Below are 17,803 nucleotides of genomic sequence, written 5' to 3'. Positions count from 1 at the left end.
CTCCAGTGGCGATTTCTGAGTTAGATCTTTGGGTCCCAGGGGTGCATTGGAGCCAAATCCCTGCACAGTGACTCAGTCGAGAGGGAAACAGCCACAAAAGGATTGCAAAGAAGTACCCACTGAACTATCAGAAGATTCCTGGAGAGGTTGTTGGGATTTCAGAGCATCTCTTTCTCGTTCATGCCCCAGCGGGAAGGGGATGCTGGGAAGAGGGGGAATTCCCCCAGTCCCGCTGGAGATCTCCAGCTGCTTTTAATCAGGAAGGCCAAGCCCAGGGGGAAAACCCACTGTGGATTTCACACTCAGGAATTTTCCTCCATCTGGGGCTCAGCACAAACATATGCCACCTTGCCCCAGCTCTGTCCAATCTCCTGCTAGCTCAGCCCTCATTAACCTGAAGGCTCATGAGCAGGACTGAGGAAATCCAAGCTCTCTATGTATCAAACTGCAGCCTGCCCCACATAGCACTTGGTGTCTGGGCACCCTCAACGAGGTCTGGCAGTTCGGGAGGGGAGGCCCCCCTCCCCCATCTCCCACGTTGCCTTGTGATGTATACCCCACCCCAATCAGCGAGGCTGCAGGAAGTGGAGGGGCCTCCGGGGTTTGAGCTGGGGATGAGGGGAAGAAGTCAGCACTTGGGGGGGGGGGGGAAGAGGGAAACATGCATCTGCTGAACCCTCAGACCACTCGCCGGGGGAGGGCGCGGCCAGAGACATTAATCTCCCTCATTGCTGATCAGATTCCATGGAGTTGGGTGACCAGGAAGGGGAGGAAAGAGACGCAGAGGGAGGCTGGAGGGGAGTCACTGAGTGTATGTCACTGCAGAGCCCCCACCTTGGGGAGCCGTTGCAGTGGCACGAGAAGGGAGGCTAGCCATGCAGACCCAGCTGAGGTGGGAGGACCATGCAGTCCTTCCCACCCCATAGGGGTAAAGTCACTCCGCCGACAGGATCCTTGCTGAAGGGGGCTCCCCCGAAGCCCCTGCCAGCTCTCATGCTCTGCCCACCCAGCAGCCGTCACCTACGAGCCGTTAGTCACCCTTTTGCAGCTCCCCCTACACGCACCTCTGACCTTTCTGCAGCCAAGACCACCGGTACGACGTGTCACTCGTTGAGGGCGACCACAGAGCTGCCTTCTCAGGGAGCCCCCACCCCCCAACCCTGTATCATATTCTGTGCAAAGAAGGGGGAAGAGCCTCATGCCCCCCATCCCCGCCCATGCAGACCCCGCAACAGAGGTTACCGAGGCCCAAGGCAGCTGCCATCACAGCCACCAGGAACCCACCCTGTGCCAAGAGAGCGTGGGTGCCCGGGCCACCTGCAGCTCAGACAGGCAGGAAAACCGCGCAGAACAGGCAGGGAGGGAGGGGGGCGAGGAGCCAGTCTGAAGGGCCACGCCACCGGCCCCCAGCTCCTGCGATACCCACAGCTCCGCTGCCGGACACGAGAAGTGAAGAGACAGGGGGAGTCTTTCCCCGAGCATGGGGGGCACTTCTGCCCCCCCGGAGCAGAGCCACCAAGTCATGCAGAGCAAGGCAGGGTGAAGCAGCCCTGCTAGGTGTGCGTGCGGCCAGGGACCGGCAGCGACTCAGGAAGGTGACTAGAGGACAGTGAGGGGGCAGGCAAGGACACACGCACCCCCAGTGCAGCGCTCCGGGGGCGGGCAGGCACCTCTGCAGCATGACTCAGGCGAGTGCACAGTGACAAAGGCCACTGCGAGGCAGAGCACCTCCACGCCCCCCCCCAAAACACCTATAATGGAGGGGAGAGGAGTCTGTCACCCTCCCCCATCTCCCCCTCAACCCACAGGCTCAGAGAGTGGCAGGTGATGGAGCAGCTGGGAGGGGAGAGGAGCAAGGAACTCCCATGAAAAGCACAGGATGCCCAAATCATAGGGAGGTTGGGGGGCGGGGGGAGAAAAACCACAGCCTGCTGGAAAAAACCCTCCCCATGCCCCCAACAGCTGCTCTCCGCCCCCACAGCTAAACAAGGCCAGAGATCCCACTGTGGCTCAGTCTCCCCCCACCATTACTTATTCTAGGAGGTGCCTGGCAGCGTAAATCACCCGCCATCTGCTCTGGGGAAAAAGGGGGGGGGGGGAATATTAAAGGCCCAGCTTGAGGAGCCGGCTAGTGCTGCCCCAGGGCCCCCCTGCTGCCACTTCACATTCCACCTGCCTGGTGGGCCGGCTTTAACGCTCACCAGGCATGGGGGGGGTGCTATTCCTCCAGCCTCTCCTCCAGCTCCCCCCCCCCAGTCCAGCAGTCAGGGGAAAAGCACAGAGGGAGGGGAGCAGGGCAGACACACACACAACAATCCTGGTTGTGGGGGGGAGGCCAGGCTATGCTGATGTTTAGTTACACACACACACACACACACACACACACACACACACACTGGAAGGACACCCCAGCAGGGATCGATCACGGGTGCACCCCACCCCCTCCTAATGCAGAGGGAGGGGTGGCTTTTCAATCAGCAGCAGCCCAACACTGGGCAAGGGACCGGGCAGGATCTGCCCCTCCGCTTTTTGGCTCAGGAGGGTCCCGGGAAGGGAGGGGAGGATTCATGAACAAACACTTCGCCCCCCGCCTTTCCTTGGCGAAGATGAATATTTGTCTAAGCCGGCTGGCACTGGGCTGCAAGTGCCTGAGAGGCAGGCAGACAGACCCTCCTGCCCTCAGCATGCCAAATGGGGTGCAATTCATGCACCCCACAGAACTGAAGGGAGGCCTCTGTTCTCAGGCCAAGCTTCCAAGGGGGCACGGAGACAGGGACAGCTGTGCACCCAGCCAGCCCTGCCGTCTACAGCTATCTCCTCCCCAGCCCTAGCTTGTCCAGCAGCAGGGACTCCCCCTACACCCGCTTCTCCCCAGCCCCAGCAGTAGCTTCGTATCATACCAAGACCCCCCCCTTCCAAGAGAGATGCCGAGTTCTGAGAAGCCGTGGGAAAAGCGGCTTAAAAATAACAGCGAACCCCCAAGCACGTCAGATGGAGGCCGCAGAGGAAGAGGTGGGCGTGAAAGAGATGCTGCAACTTCGGCCATCGAGGTTACAGCTGGGGGGAGGCGGGGAAGGGAACACTCCTCCGGCCCAGGGGAGGAGAGGTGTGTGCCCACCTACCCCGCACAGAGCCCTGGATGTGGACGGGGTGTGTGGGGGGGGGGAAGAGGATCCCCAATCTAATCCCAGCCTCTGTGGCTTTCATGACCCTCAGTTTCTCCATCTGTAACGGGGTGCAGGGAAAACTCAATGTGCCCCAGCGCAGGGGGGTTGTACACTCCCTCCCCCCCCCTGCACAACGCACATGCACCTGATAAACCCACAGCCCCAGCGAGCGCCTCATGCACGCTCCCGGAGAGAGGGGCCAGCTAAGCCCTTTTCTAATGGCAGAGGCCTCTCCTGGGCCCGCCAGTCACGATTCCCCTCCCTCCAGCCACAAAAGATTCCCCCGGAATCAAAGGCCCAGCAGTCACGACTCCCAGCCCTCCCCAAAATCAAGCATCCAGCCATTCAAACACACAGTGCTCGCCCCCACCAGCCAAACAAAGGGTCTCCAGTGCGGGAGCATCGCTGCCCGGGAGAGAGGCACCTCGAGAGGGCTCTGAACTAACCAGGCTTTGGGGCACCCCAGAATCCCCTCCACCCCTCTTCTCATCTCAATGGAGACTGCTCCCTTGTTCTCCAGGAGCAGGGAGGGGAAAGCCTCACAGATGGGAGATTAACATACGGAGAAAAGCCTGGCTCCCCAGATGGGAGGGGGCTCAGAGAGCCTTCCCCCCCCCCGTCCCTGCACAGCTTCCTCACTCACCCCTAAAGAAACAGGCACTGCTGGGTATCAGCCCCACAGTACGCTGGTCTTCCCCTGCCCCACGACCTACAGACCCTCTGCTGATCACCCCTCACCGGCTCAGGTGCCAAGAGAAAGAGGGTGGAGGGGAGCAGCCAATTCCTACACCTGCCCCTGTGGGCTTCCACCAGACAAAATATTGACTACTTCCAGCATATATAGGGTGGGCCAAACTTTGGGGCTAAATCAGAGGGACTCAGAGAAAGCGGAGTTCGTTTCCCACTCCCCCAAGCTGAGAGTAGTTTTGTCCGTGCTCTCTCATCAGAGATCTGAAAGCCGTTTACAACCACGATCTTGTGAAACCTCATGAGCATCCCTATGGCATGGGAGAGGAAGCCAAGGTGGAGAGAAAGAGAGGGGGGCAGGACTCCCCTGTGAGTCAGTGGTAGATAATCCAGATGTCCCAACTGCCCTCCACACACACCCCCCTCCCCAAGCTGAAGAGGGAACCCAGGAGTCCTGCCCCTCAGTCTCCCTGCTCTAGCCATTATACAATCCTGCCTCCCTCTTAAACCAGTCATCCCCTCCCCTCCACACCCTCAGTGACAGTCCCCAAGTCTCTCTAGACTCCTCCAGGTCCCCTTGACGTCAGCCGCCACCCAAGGTTCCCTCTCCTTCCTGGCAGAGGGCCTGACTCACACCTTCCTCCTTGCGCACCCCTTCCTGACCCTTGGCTGTTATTAGCCAAGGAAACTGAAGAGCCCGGAGCGAGCGTGAGCTCACTGCCTATCGGCTCCCAGCAGCACTAAAAATAATCCCTTCCTCTCCAAGCGCAGGGCCAGGAGTCGGGGTGGGGGGTGTTAGCCAGGCCTTGGCATCACACACATGCCAGCCGGTTCTTGCAAACGCCAAGGAGGGAGGAGCAGGTTTAACAGAGGTAGCACCAAGATTAGCAAGGAACAGCTCCAGATTCCAACACCCCCATAGGAGACACCCCATCCCCTCTCCACTGCCCCAGCCCTGCAAGGAAGGGAGTGGAGACAGCCAGACATTTCACTAGCCCTATACCAAAACCCATAGCACCCCCTCTCCCCTAACCTGGCAGCCAGTGCCAACCCCTCCCACAGCCCAGCCCTACAACCTGCCCCCCCGCCTTTCCATTCAATAACACCGGCCCAAGTCCTGAACCCAGATGGGGGCTATCGAGCTAACCCAGTTACTGTCCCCCACCCCATCCCCTTCCTCCTCTGAGTACTCCTGTTTGCGAACACTGGCACACTGGTCCCTCCCAGGCTCGCTAGTTACCTAACCAACCAATCCCCGATGCGAAATGAACACCCCCTCCCCGGGTCCCCCCACCTTCCGAGCAGGGGCAGGGTGGGATGGCTCCCCTCCACCACAAACCAGCACATTCCTTCAGCCCTCCCTCCCCGCCCCCCCACCAGAAAGCAGGATGCTCCAACATAAACACATCCTGCCCAGCCAGCCTGCTCCAACACCCGCAGCAGGGATGGAAAAGCTCCCAGAGTTCACTGGCCATTGGAGCAAGGCCACTGTCCCTCTCCCTGTCCAGCCAGCACCCTTGTTAACACCTCATGGATGGGGCAATATCCCCCCTCACCCCCTTCCGCCCTCAGGTAAGAGAGGAATGTCTGCACCCAGGATGGGAATGGTGGTGCTAGTCCCAGGGGATCCTGCCAGTTTCCCCCAGGGATTCTGCTGCCCTAGATCCTTTGGGAAGCCAGGGAGGGGCCGAGGAGAAGAACCAGCAGCAGGGACCCTGCAGGCTGTTGCCAAGTCAGGGGAGGGAAATCTAATTTACTGTCTCCGAATCCAGCCCCGGAGATACAGGGAGCGCGTCCCTGCTGATTCCCAGAAATGCGGATGACTCACAGAACGCTGCATTCCCTCCTCTCTCCAAGCGCCTGCCCTGATGTAACCTTTGCTCCCCCCCCCCCCGCCCAGCAGGGGATGAGAACAGGGTGGGTGCGAGCGGATGGATGGATGGCTCAGCAGGGAGGCACCCTGACACCAGCGCAAGAGGAGACTGGTACTGGCTCAGGCTGGGAGGGGGCAGGAAAGCAGAGCCCTCCCCCCTCATGTTATTGACAAGACTGTCCTCTGCCCTGGTTACTCAAGAGAATACAGCACCCCACGCAGGGCAGAGCCCCCTTCCCACAGGGCAGGGCCCAGCGCCCCACAAAACACAGGCTTGATGCTATGGGTCAGCCCAGGTCAGAGCCAGAGGAGAGAGGCCGGTCCAAACCAAGGGGAAGCGGAGGGGGAAGGAAAAAGCCCCTGCCCTCCCCCAAAATAGACTTAAAAACCTTCTCTCCAGCTGCACACAGCTGGAGCAGGCAGCTGGAACCCTGACACCGGCTCCCGCACTCCACCAGAGACTGCTGCTGAGGGATTTTCCATCCAGAGGAAGGGAAAAAAAAGGAGGCGGGGGGGAAGGGAAGGGTGAAGTACCAAAACACAAAAAACTTCCACCATTGAGAAATAACATTCCTTCTGGCAGAGCCACCTAGTGACCTCAGACCCGGAGCCAGGCCCTGGATCCGCGCTGCTGGGAGGGGCTGCTGGGCCTTCCAATGGGAGCACAGATCCCTACCCTCTCTGGCAGGGTCCAGGACTGTGCCTCGTGCCCCAGAGACACCAGGACCCTCTTCCCCAGGACCGGCAGGCAGGCTCAGCTATGCTGGGGTGGGGGAAGGTTGCATGCATGGCTGAAGCTGCTGGACAAGGTGCAATACCCCTCCACCCCCCCGGCAGCTCTGCTGAGCAGGAGGGCAGCCCCCCTAGGAAAGGGGCATCATCCGACCCCTTGAATGTTGCAATGAGCTTTGGCAGGAAGTTTATCAGCAGCTACCAGGACATCAGCAGTGCCATGGGAATCCAGCCCCCAGCTTGGGGGTAGGCACCACGCCTCCTGCCCGGTAGTCATTTCCTTAAGGTACCGAGGGCGTTTTCTCCCCCACCCCCCAGAGGAAGTCTAATAGCAGGGAGATCTGCTGTGCTCCCCACCCCCCAGAGGAAGTCTAATAGCGGGGAGATCTGCTGTGCTCCGAGAGCCCTACGCAGGCAGAACCAGGCGAGAGCATGAATGAGAGGCGTGGTTTCCTGTCCCCCGCCCCCAGGTGCTGGCTGTGCCTCTGTGCTCAGAGAAGGCTTCCTGAGGCAGAGATCCTGTCAACAAACCTGGGGGGGGCTTGGGGGGGGGGAATCACCACTTCCCAGCCTTGGCTTCCCACTCATTTTACTGCTGTAGGGAACAGAGACAAGAGACTCAGGAGGCCTTTTCCAGCTCCAGCTTCTGGGAGAGAGAAAAGGGTGGGGGTGCGAGGGTGGGGGGGAAAATGCAGCTTTGACTGGGGACCTACATTTTGCATCCAAGGCGCATGGGACACAGACTGACCCAGGGGCGTCTACATCTCTGCAATTCAGCGCCTCTAAAGGAGCTACCTTCTAACCCCCTCCCCGCCCTTCCCGGCGGTCTGCTACCAACACGCCACAAGGGAGGAATAAACCCTTTCGCTGCAAGGCCTGGAATGCACCGACTCCATCCTGCGGACACAAGCAGGGTAATTAAAGCCAGCCCTGCTCTGGTCTGGTCGGCCAGCTTCCCTCCCGCCCCCCTTCCTTAAAGCAGCCACCACTCCCCCATTACCATGTTGGCTGGGCAATCACACAAGTTTTCAAGATGAGACAACGCACGCACCCACCAACCACGCAGGAGGACCCCGCCCCAGCCTCTTTGCTGGCCCTGCCCCTGCCCACCCTCCCAGGGCATGAGACAGCAAGCCCCAGCCAGGAATCTTAGCCCGACCCAGGAGGATTCCTGCCCTCTGCCCCTCCCATGTCGAGCAAGAGGCATTGTGCAGGGAGATTCCTATGCTGCTCAGGGCTCCTACCCAGGCTGCAACCAGAGTAACGGCTCTCCATAGAATGCTAACAGGGTGTGCACGGCCCCCACCCTGAAAGGAGGGACAGGGGGGCAATTCCAAGACTATCCCCGAGACAGGTGAGGGGTGGTCGGGGAAGGTCTCAACTGACCAGACACCAAATAAAGCTGAGGAACTGGGACCCAAAGCCTTCTGCCAGAACAAACCACAGTGCCACTAGCGTTTCACCAATGCCCCATGCCAACCCTGAAAAGCACTCATGTCCAAAAGCCACATAGGAGATGGCCGACAGCCCTTTGCCGGAACCCAGGAGTTCCCTGGCTAGATTCACAGGGAAGCCACATCTGAGAGTGGGGGATGGGGTGCGCCATTGCCGCCGCGGGAAGTCGGGGAACCCACCAACCCCAGAAACACCCAGCTGGCTTTGCAGCAGCTCAGCAAGCAGCACGTTAACGGGCCATACAGAGTCAAGGTCGCCCATGGGAGGGCCAAGAGCATCCAGGTTGCCAAGGCCATTCCTTGCTCCAAGGTGACTTGGGGGAGAGCCGCACTGCACAGTGCGTGGAGGGGCCCTGTCCTAGAAAAGCACTAGCTGCCCAGCAGCAGAGTCCTGACAGGCAGGACTGCAAAGAAGCCCTGCAGCCAGCCTCATGTGTTTTTACCACCCACTCAGATCCAGAGGAGAGCATTTAAAAAGGTACCAAGCAGGGCTGGGCATTAGCATGCATTTGCCCAGAGCTTGGGGGATAGAAAGTGGCCCCCAGCACTATGCTGGTGGCTCAGAATTAAACAAGGGACTTAAAAAGTCTTTTAAAAATCAACTCAAGTGCTAGCCAGGGAGGAAGTAGAAAGGGTTTTTTGTTTGTTTGTTTTTTTAAAAAAAGACCAAAAACAAAGAAGCAGGAGCTGCTCAACTTTAAAGCCAGAGGGAGGTGAAGAGGTGAATTCCACACCCAGCTGCAGTCTGCCATTTCCTTCCCTCCCCGCCTCCCCCCAGACACACATCAGAGGGTCACCCAGCAATGGGAGGGTTTCCTTGAAGCACAAGCCAGGGGTATGGAGAAGAAAAAAAAAACAACAAGACACCGTCCCCCTCTTTGTCTGATTAGCAACCTCTCACCTTTGGGAGCCGCAGCCTGTTATCCTAGCCCAGCGACACCTCCTGCCCCCTCCCCAGCCATAAGCTCAAGACCATGGTGCAGACATTCGAAAGCTGCTGCATTCGGTTTTTCTGAAGGGCCACTCAAGTACTGGGAGAAGAGCCACCCCCACTTATGATCTGAAGGGGCAAACCTCCAACACAAAGCTGTTTCCTGGTAGGATCCGCATATACACACACACGCGCCCCCTCACCCCCACCTGATTCTGCAAACAATAGCAAGAGGCATTCTTCCCTCAGGCAGTAAAGGCAACTGTTGGGTAGGAATCCTGCTTTTGTCTTTAAATTGGGGGATGGGGAAATCAGTCCCAAAATACATCCGCTGTGTCAAGAATGGGGACCCCCACATCACACCTTGAGGTCAGGACCTTGGCCTAGACCCTTCACCGTCCTTTGCCTCAGTTTCCCCTCCCACTCACTATTTAGACCAGTGGTTCTCAACCTATTTACCATTGTCGGCGCACTTGCAGCTCTCTGTGTGGTATGTGGGCCGCATCCACACAATATATATACACACGACCTGTATGGCCCTGAGGATGTCACATGGGTCACAGCTGTGTGCTGATTGGGCTGCAAGTTAAGAACCACTGGTTTAGACTGAACTCTTCAGGGTAGGGACCGGCTCTCCCCAAGTGTTTGTGCAGTGCCTGGCACAGCAGGGCCCTGATTTGGATCACGGCCTTTAGGCAGTACAGTAACAAATCCCTTCACCACAGACACAGGCCTCTAGGTTTCTCTGTTGCGAGATCTCTAGCTTTCAGTACATACAGAAAGCTGTGGGGGCGGGGAAGGAGGAGGTCAGATACAAGCCCCCTGAAGAGAAAGCTTTGTCCATGTCAATGCACCAATATTTTTGCTTCTCACCTGAGTTTCAGTTAAGCTTTCCAGAGCCTGCATCACTGACTGTTCTGGTCTGGATGCCTGAGACTGAAAGAAAAAATAAAAAAAGGGGTGTGTGCACGCGTGTGGCTGGGGGGATGGATTGCATGTCACTTTCACTATTTATACACCCAGCTACCGAGCAACCAATGAAATATTCAACTTGCTGCCATTCCCAGCACCAACCCCCTCCCCAGTGCAAAAGGGTTTGTGTCGGGGGAAGCGGCATTGATTCTGCTGAACCAGATCACATTCTAGCCCTTTAATAATAGATGAACAGAGTGCATGTGTGTTGGTGTGTGTGTGAGAAATAAAAAGGCCATTTACCATCAAGCCAGCTTCCACTGTGGGGACAAGCGTCAGTTTGCTTCCTTCCACAACCCCCAAATCCTGTAGCTTTCCAGAACTGAGACGACTGCAGAAGGGAAAAGATAGACAGAGAGAAGGACATCAGACTTCAAGCAAAAAGGGACAGTTAACAGAAGGGGCCTGGTTTGCTTTAGAACCCAACCTGGGTCCCCTCCTGAGCTCCCTCATTGCTCCCCGGAATCTGAACTGCCTCTTAGGCCGGGGGGGATACAGGATCAGCGGTGGGGTTTTAATTTCCATTTAACACAATGCCCCCCCAGTTATCTTTACCCCCTGAATCTCATTCCAGCCCCTGCCCCCACAACGTCCAATTGTGTCTGTATCTTTCCCCCTCCAGTTTATCATGTAAACATTCTTTCCGAGGGGCAGGCGGCAGGGAATGATGCTGCAGTAATCAGTCAAGCAGCCATTGGCACTAACTCGTGCAGTGTCTGTGCGAGAAGGCACTAGCTTTTGTGTCTAACAAAACCTTCCCCATAGGACAGGCAGAATTCAGATGCCTGGGGGGCAGGGAGAAGAGGAAACATTGACCAGTTTGAGGGGGGACGGTAGCATGCGGGGGAAAGGGGGGAAACTGACACCCGCCCCCCCTTTTCTTTTTTCAAGTACTGTTATCATAGATGCAAAGGCTCTCTCCCCCACTCCCACCACACACAGCCACCCCCTTCAATTAGACAACAGGCTCGGGTGCTTAATTCACTCAACCCAGCTGCTCAAGCCAGGGGGAGCCAATCAAGAGCAAAAGCCCCCTCATTTTAGTCTCGGAGGTTTCTTTCTCCATTTTGGCTACTGTTTGGAGGGGGCTAGAGGGGAAGGGGGAGTGCCAAAAGTATCCCACAGAAAGCCCCCCCCCCGCACCTTAAGCATTGACCAGTCCGGATCTGCAGCAAACCTGGCTCCTGTTAAACAAAGGACTGTCCCACCTCCCAGCCCTGACACGCCAGAAATCAGCTCCCGAAGAGCTCCCCCACCCCCGTCCCTGCCCTCGGCTGCATTTGCGGTTTTGGAAAAGGGGATGGGGGGGCGCGTCGTGCCGAGAAAAGGCCACCTCTGGATCCCACCTCGGTTCAACCTTTAGAACAAAGGGCACCGCGCCGCGCACTCACTTGTGACTCGGTGCAACGCGGCGACCGAGCGGGGTGCAGCCAGGAGGGGGCCCCGCACACACACAGTGCCAGGGGAAAGTTTTGTGGGATCAAAGCCCCCAGAGAGGCTCCATTTTAGGTCCAGGGTCCGTATCGCAGAAGCTTCCCCGGGACCCCGCTCAGCCCAGCCGTGCTAGGAGCCGACTCGAGGGAGGGACTGGAACACATCCCGCTTGGTGCAGGAGGCTGAGAAATGGGGCCACACACACACACACACACACACACACACACACACGGGGGGGGGGGGCCCAGGAGCCAGGGCTCTGCAATGGAGGGAAAGAATAAACCCTCCTCTGACAGCCACTTTAAAGAAACCAAGGGGCGGCGGGGGGGGATCCTTGCTTCCCCCCCGACACAGATTGGCGAGCCCCTGAGTTGGGTCCCTCCTGGGGTAGTTTAACCAAGGCGGGGTGGGGGGCTGCCCGACCTACCTTTCTTTATGTAAGAGCGCCAGCCTTTCCTTAGGCACTTTGAGCCTCTGTGACAGTCTCCGCTTCAGTCCTTCCACCGTCTCTTCCACGGGGACGGAGAGCTCATAACGGGTCCCGGTGGTGGTGTTGATGTACAGATTCATGGAGGGCTCGTTCGGGACGGCCTCGCAGGCTGGGGCACCCCGGCTGCAGCTCCTGGCGCTGGGCTGCTGGTCCATTCGGTGACCTGGGGGGCAGGCAGGGAGCAGCGGTTGGTGTGGCAGGGGGAATCAAGGTGGGGAGGGGGGGAAGGCTTGGGGGACCAAAAAAGGAAGTGGAAGGGAACAAAGGAGCGACCAGAGCGCCCAGTTCTGCTGCGCGCACAGATTTTCTCTCTCTCTCACACACACACACACACACCCACCAGCCGGGGTGGGATCGTCTTCCCGAGTCCGCCCTCGCTCCGGTTTAGTATCCCAGGGTCACTCCGGATCCGCGTGGTCCTTCCAGGTCTTCCTCGCGCGGGGTTCTAAAGGGGACTTGGTGGGGGAGGGGACCAGCTCTCCCTGAAGAACAGGGGAGTTCGCCCCGATTTAACCTCCCTCAAAACCTAAAACCCCCACGCGTCACTCTCCCATCGGGGATTTCCCTTCCCCTTCCTCGGATGCTTCTCGAGGACGCGGATCTCGCCGGGGGACGCTGCTCGCCGGGAGGGCTCGGTGTGTGTGTGAAGGAGAGGGTGCTGCCTCCGTGGTGTGGGGGATACAGGAGGAGAAGGGGGGGGGGAGAGAAAAAAAGCTTTTTCCTTCCCGATTCCCCCCTTTGGGGCTGAACCCAGCAGCCGCCGGTCCGAGCTCCGCCGGTGTCGCAGTGTGAAAGTAACACACACACACGCTACCAACACACAGACACACAAAAAAGTTATAATGTATCAACGTTCCATAGGGGGCGGCGCTTATTTCCCCCCTCATTCACTTCTTACTCCTTCGCGCAGCCTCCAGCCAATCCGGGCGCTCCGAACGTTGAGACAGGCAACCCGGGGCCAATCGCAGCCGGCCCGGTGCTCCCCCACGTGGAAGGCTGACTCCACCCTCCCTTTCGGACCTCTCCCCCCCCCCGCCCCCAGCCACCCCACTTCTTTCCCCCCCATCCCCTCCCCCTACGCTTTTGCCTAGCAGATCCTGACCCACTGGAAACAGGAGGGTTGGCTGGTGCCTGGCTAGATTCATCCCCACCCCCACCCCCGCCAAGCCGGCCCCCCCCTTTTAAAAAAAAAAAAAAAAGTCATTCATAATATATTAGCCTCACAACAAAGGGCTACGCAGAAAGCCTCGACTCAGCTGCTCCCTGGGCTTGGGAAGTGGGGGGGAGATTTACACGCGCGCTCAGAGGCCAGGTCTGCGGGCTGGTCGCCGTCCCGGCGTGGGACGAGACCCCCCCCCCCCGCCCACCGCACCTTGCAGCTTCTTCTTCCTCGTTTCTGCGGCGGCTGCACGGGAAAGGCAATGAATGACCCGAGCCTGCGCAGCCAAGCCATTGTTCTACGGCGCGGGGAGGGTATTTACAAGATGGAAGGAAATCCTTCGCCTCGCCCCCCCCCCCCCGGAGATCACTCGGAGGAAGGTGGTCGCTTCAGAACACGCCAAGGGTGCCGCTTATTCCACACAATGGCTGAGCGGCTGTTGTCGGGTGAACGCGGGCCGGGGGGTGTAAAAATACCCGCTTTGCTGGAGACCTGACTGGGGAGAGGGTTACCCTTGTCCTCAAGCCGGACGGGAGCTCTGGGGACGTTTATACACACCTCCCCCCATCCCCGCGGCTGACCCTGTCCGGCTAGGAGCCGGGGGGGGGGGGGAGTGGACGCACTTTGCAACGGCTTTCGCATAAGCCGGAGTGAGCGGAGGTCACGGGGAGAACAAGTTGAGAGACAGATAGATAGACAGACAGACACCCCCCCCCCCCCAAACACACACACACTGACGTGCGGGAACCGGGAAGGGGGGCGATGGGGAAATATCCAAATGTTACAAAATCCAGATGCGGACTGAGCAAACCCCAGACTCGGATGCAATCCTCCTTGGGCAAATTCCGGTTCCAAGCAACTTCAGGGTTTTCTGGGGACAAGGGCCGGGTTAGATTTCAGCCCCCCACCCTTCCCCCTAAAGGCCAGAGGTTAAAGCCCTTAGTGGCCGTGCAGAATGGCTCGGTGTTATGGGTGGGGGGGGGGCATTATCAGCAGCCAGAGACGCTGCAGAATGAGTCAGCAAAGCAAGAGCGCCCTCTGCCGGGCGAGCCTGCCTGGAGTGTGGGAAACCCACAGGGACAGTCAGTGCTATGGGAACAGTGTGTCCTCTGTGCAGATGGGAACGGTCGAGCCTCTTAAAACAAAAACAACAAACACACACACATCCAACACCACCCTACATAAATGTAAAGATACCTGGCAGGCTGCTCCTTTGGCGGTTAAGACGGGCGTTGGCACCAAAAATCGCCTAAGCCCTATTAGATCCTGTGTGTGAACAGCCTGGCTACCAAGGGGGAGGTTAGTGAACCAGCCAGATCCGTGTGTAAGGCCAGAGGAGCACATCCAGGGCTTAAGCCCTTTCTGGCATCCGAGGGCAGCCGGCTGGGTTCTTCTGGACAATGGGGGTCATAAAAGATCACACAAGGGAGCCGAATTGCTGGGAAACCTGCCCCCCTCCCCCGGGTGGGTGCTGAGCACTTGAAATATCCGGCCTGAAATAAGTAGCCTTAACTCCTGTCCTAGCCTGGGAAGGAGACAGGATTTATTTCTGATGTTAAACAAAACAAAGCCACACCAGAGGCCCCCCCCCCCCCCCAAGAGTCACCCCCTCGTGACTAGTCTCTGATCTCTTTCTTCCACACAGGATGTCTCCCATTCTCCCCGAGGCACTGGATTTGAAACTGTAGATTAAAATCACCTACAAACTCTCTCAGGTCTTTGTCAGGAAAGTAAAAAACAGAACCACTCAACCCTGCCAGGTCTCTCAATGACATATGCCTTGTTCGATTAAAGCAGAACTGCCAACGAAAAGTAAGTCCAATCGACTCAAGCTGGCTCCAGTTTCCTTGAAGTCAGAAATAAACTTTTTTTTTGGGTGGGGGGGAGCCCTAAGAGACGATTACAAATAGGATCTGGCCGTTGTAGGATTCCTGGAAGGTTTCCCCGGAATGGGGCAAGGGAGTTTTTATCTTTGGTTTAATTTGCCAAGGAGTCGATAGATGCTGATCAGACTGTGGTGTGAACCAGGAGCAGCTCTAGTGGATCTACGTCGGCAAAGAGGTCAGACTCGGACCCAGCGAAGCTCTCCCCTACAATCCGCCCCCATTCCTTAAAAGACACCGAAAGCCCCGTTAAAAAAAATGGATATTTCTGAGTTGTCTTTAAGAGCAAAAAACAAACCAGCCGGAATCTTGTGCGGTGCCTAGCCGAGTTCCTCGGGGAGCTTCTTCAATCGCTGGCTTGGTAGCCATTAAACCCCCTTTCTAGAGAGAGGCTTGAAATCCTGTCGTCCCCCCCCGGGCCAGCACAAACTGACTTACCAGGTCCAGCGAATCCTTCCCCTTCGCCTCCTTTCCCCTGCGCGCAGCCGGAACGGCTCGGGCCCCCCCAAAAAAAGAAACTATATCCCTGTAAGCACGTGATCCACTCCGGCTCTGAATCGTCCCCCAAGGCAAATAAATCCCGGGGCTAGTCTAGAGCTCGCACAACAAAGGGAAAATCCAGCCTGGGTCTCGGGCTTTTGACGCTGCTCCGGGGGAGGGCAGCCTTATTCTTTAACGTCGGGGAGGCGCTGGAGAAGTTTTATTCCTCCCCCCCCCCACGCGTGCACATTCGCCTGGGTGGAGCTCGAGCGAGGAGCAGCAGCCAGCCTCGAAAAGCCTCCCAGCCTTGCTGAGTCAGCAGAGCGATTGGAGGTGACGCAACTCTCACACCTGCCCCGCACAGCCGGAGCTCGCCAGCCCCTCTTCAGTAACTTCCCCAACCCGCGCGGCTTGTGGTTCCCCATTCCGCCTTCCCGTAACGCGCGGCCGGTGCTGGCTCGCAACTCGCCTTATTGCTACCCGGGCCCCGGTGCTAGGCGCTGCACATACACCTAGCGGAGAGGATTCGCCCTGAAACGTGCAGCAGCTGAACAGAGATGAAGGAGGCTCATAGGAACCTGAGGCCCGGAGCGGGGCTCGTGACTTGCCTGTGGTCTCGCAGGCACAGAGTGGCAGAGGTAGGAGCTTACCACAGATCTCCGGGCCCAGAGCCCGAAAAGAGGCGGTTCTCAACCTGTTTTGCCATTATGAGCCGAATAGACATCCCTACACTCTGTCAGTGGTTCTCACGCTTTTGTCCTGGTGACCCCTTTCACACAGCGAGCCTCTGAGTCCATCCCCTCCCCGCCCTCAATAAATTAAAAACACTTTTGGACATATTTATAAATGCTGGAGGCAAAGCAGGGTTTGGGGTGGAAGTTGACGGCTTGCGACCCCCCTCCCATGTAATAACCTCGTGACCCCAGTTTGAGAACCCCTGCGCTATATTATATATATACACACTACCTATATGGGCCTGAGGAGGTCACAGAGGCCACAGCCGTTTGCTGATTGGGTTGCAAGCAGCCCACGGCCGTGGGATGAGAACCAGGGCTACAGCACTTTGTTTCCCAGTTTCTCATCATAACTTAGCTTTAACGGCACAATCAGCTCAGCTAGGGCAGAAAAAAGAAGAAAAAAAAAGACCTTTTGCAGCTCTAAGGCCAATAGAATCGTTGCTACGTTTGGTTTGGCTAATAAAGCAAAGTAGTGTTAGATCAAAGCCCACACACACGTCTATGCCCTGCAGCGTGAGACCCTCTGCAGCTTTGGGGAGCAGACAGGGGCTGGCACTTTCATAGGCTCCACCCACTCATCTCCTTGCGGAAAGGGGCATAGATCTTCAGTGTTCTCCACCTTCTTTTTGGCAGTGATCAGCTATGAACTAGTTCACAGCCTTGCCCTGGAAATGGTCACTGTCAGATTTCAGGGCTAATGCCCCTTGGGATGGCATGAGGTAGTCCACCCTTCTCCTAGGACTCAGGAGACATCACCATCTGAGTTACACGTATTGAAGAGTTTTCTCTGTAACCATAAGGGCTAGGGACGTGTTATTTTTATTTTAATAAAGGCCCAGATTCTGGAGTACTAGCTGGCAGAAGCTAGGAGAAAGTAGCATTGCCCCGGGCAATCACCTAGCCCTAGTGCAGGTAACCCAGAAAGTGAAAATGATTAGAAACAAACGTGAAACTGACTAGCCTGGCTTTATGTTGCCCTAAGTGAAATGCAGAAAGTAAACAAACTGCAGCACTAGGGGAAAGCAAATCAGATTGTGAAATATATTTAAGGCTGAAGAATCTAACATCCTGTCCTAATGTAAGTCATATTGAATTACACCTAGCAGCCCAAATCATGGCCTGGGACCGCATTGTGCAAGGCACTGTACAAACACAGAACAAAGAGATGGTCCCTGTCCCTCAGAGCTTCCAATCCAAGTATAAAAAAGGGACAGGAGTGGATACAGACAGGGGAGCACAAGGAAACAAAAACCATTGCTTTGGGATTTTTTGAATCTGATTTTTAACATTATCCTGTCCCTTTAGTACAAAGCTCCCTGCCTACGATGGCTAATGGGGGGACGGCAAGTGGAATCGTAAGCATTGCCGTGGAGATAGGAGGCTGAAAGCAGCATTTCTGCCTGGAGCAGGGGAGAGTTTACCAGCATGGGCCTGCAGCGTCCCTTTGTGCAGCCCTTAAAAACTGGTGTCCTGGCAAACGGACCTCAGGAGACAGTTGTTTGCAGCACTGTTGTAGCTGTGTTAGTCCAGGGATATTAGAGAGACAAGACAGGGGAGGGAATATCTTTGATTAGACCAACTTCTGAGTTGATCTTTCCAGCTCCACTGAGCTCTTCTGCAGGTCTGGGAAAGGTACCCAGAGTCTGTGTCCCAGCTCCAGGTCACGGCTGGCCTCTGCTCCTTTTCTGTCCGTCCATCCCCCCCTCCCCCAAAATAAACCCTGGTGTGTCTGCCTAAAGGATGCCAAGCATCTGGGGCAGGGTATTTGTGAGGGCAGGGGCAAGGAATCCCGGGCCAGATGGAG

The 17,803-nt window shown here is 57.1% G+C and overlaps 1 protein-coding gene across 5 annotated transcripts in view; it reads right to left on the bottom strand.

The window, feature by feature from the left end:
• Positions 1-15,351, bottom strand: part of MIDN (midnolin) — a 35,722-nt gene extending 20,371 nt beyond the window's left edge. For 2 of the 5 annotated variants that reach the window (XM_043502602.1, XM_038384174.2), the window contains exons 1-4: positions 15,221-15,351; positions 11,678-11,903; positions 10,060-10,147; positions 9,718-9,780 (exon numbers count right to left, since the gene is read on the bottom strand). In XM_043502602.1, the coding sequence (XP_043358537.1) occupies positions 9,718-9,780; positions 10,060-10,147; positions 11,678-11,895 (369 nt within the window). In that variant the 5' untranslated portion in view covers positions 11,896-11,903; positions 15,221-15,351. Of the gene's footprint in view, positions 1-9,717; positions 9,781-10,059; positions 10,148-11,677; positions 11,904-12,068; positions 12,697-12,964; positions 13,143-15,220 lie in introns of those variants that run through there. The other 3 variants (XM_043502601.1, XM_043502600.1, XM_038384175.2) reach the window with 3 other exon arrangements.
• Between the last annotated feature and the right edge of the window lie 2,452 nt (positions 15,352-17,803).

This window comes from Dermochelys coriacea, chromosome 25 (genome assembly GCF_009764565.3).
Source record: "Dermochelys coriacea isolate rDerCor1 chromosome 25, rDerCor1.pri.v4, whole genome shotgun sequence".
NCBI classification, from domain to species: Eukaryota; Metazoa; Chordata; order Testudines; family Dermochelyidae; genus Dermochelys; species Dermochelys coriacea.
The sequence above is the reverse complement of the archived record's forward strand: the minus strand, read 5'-3'. Positions and strand labels throughout refer to the sequence as shown.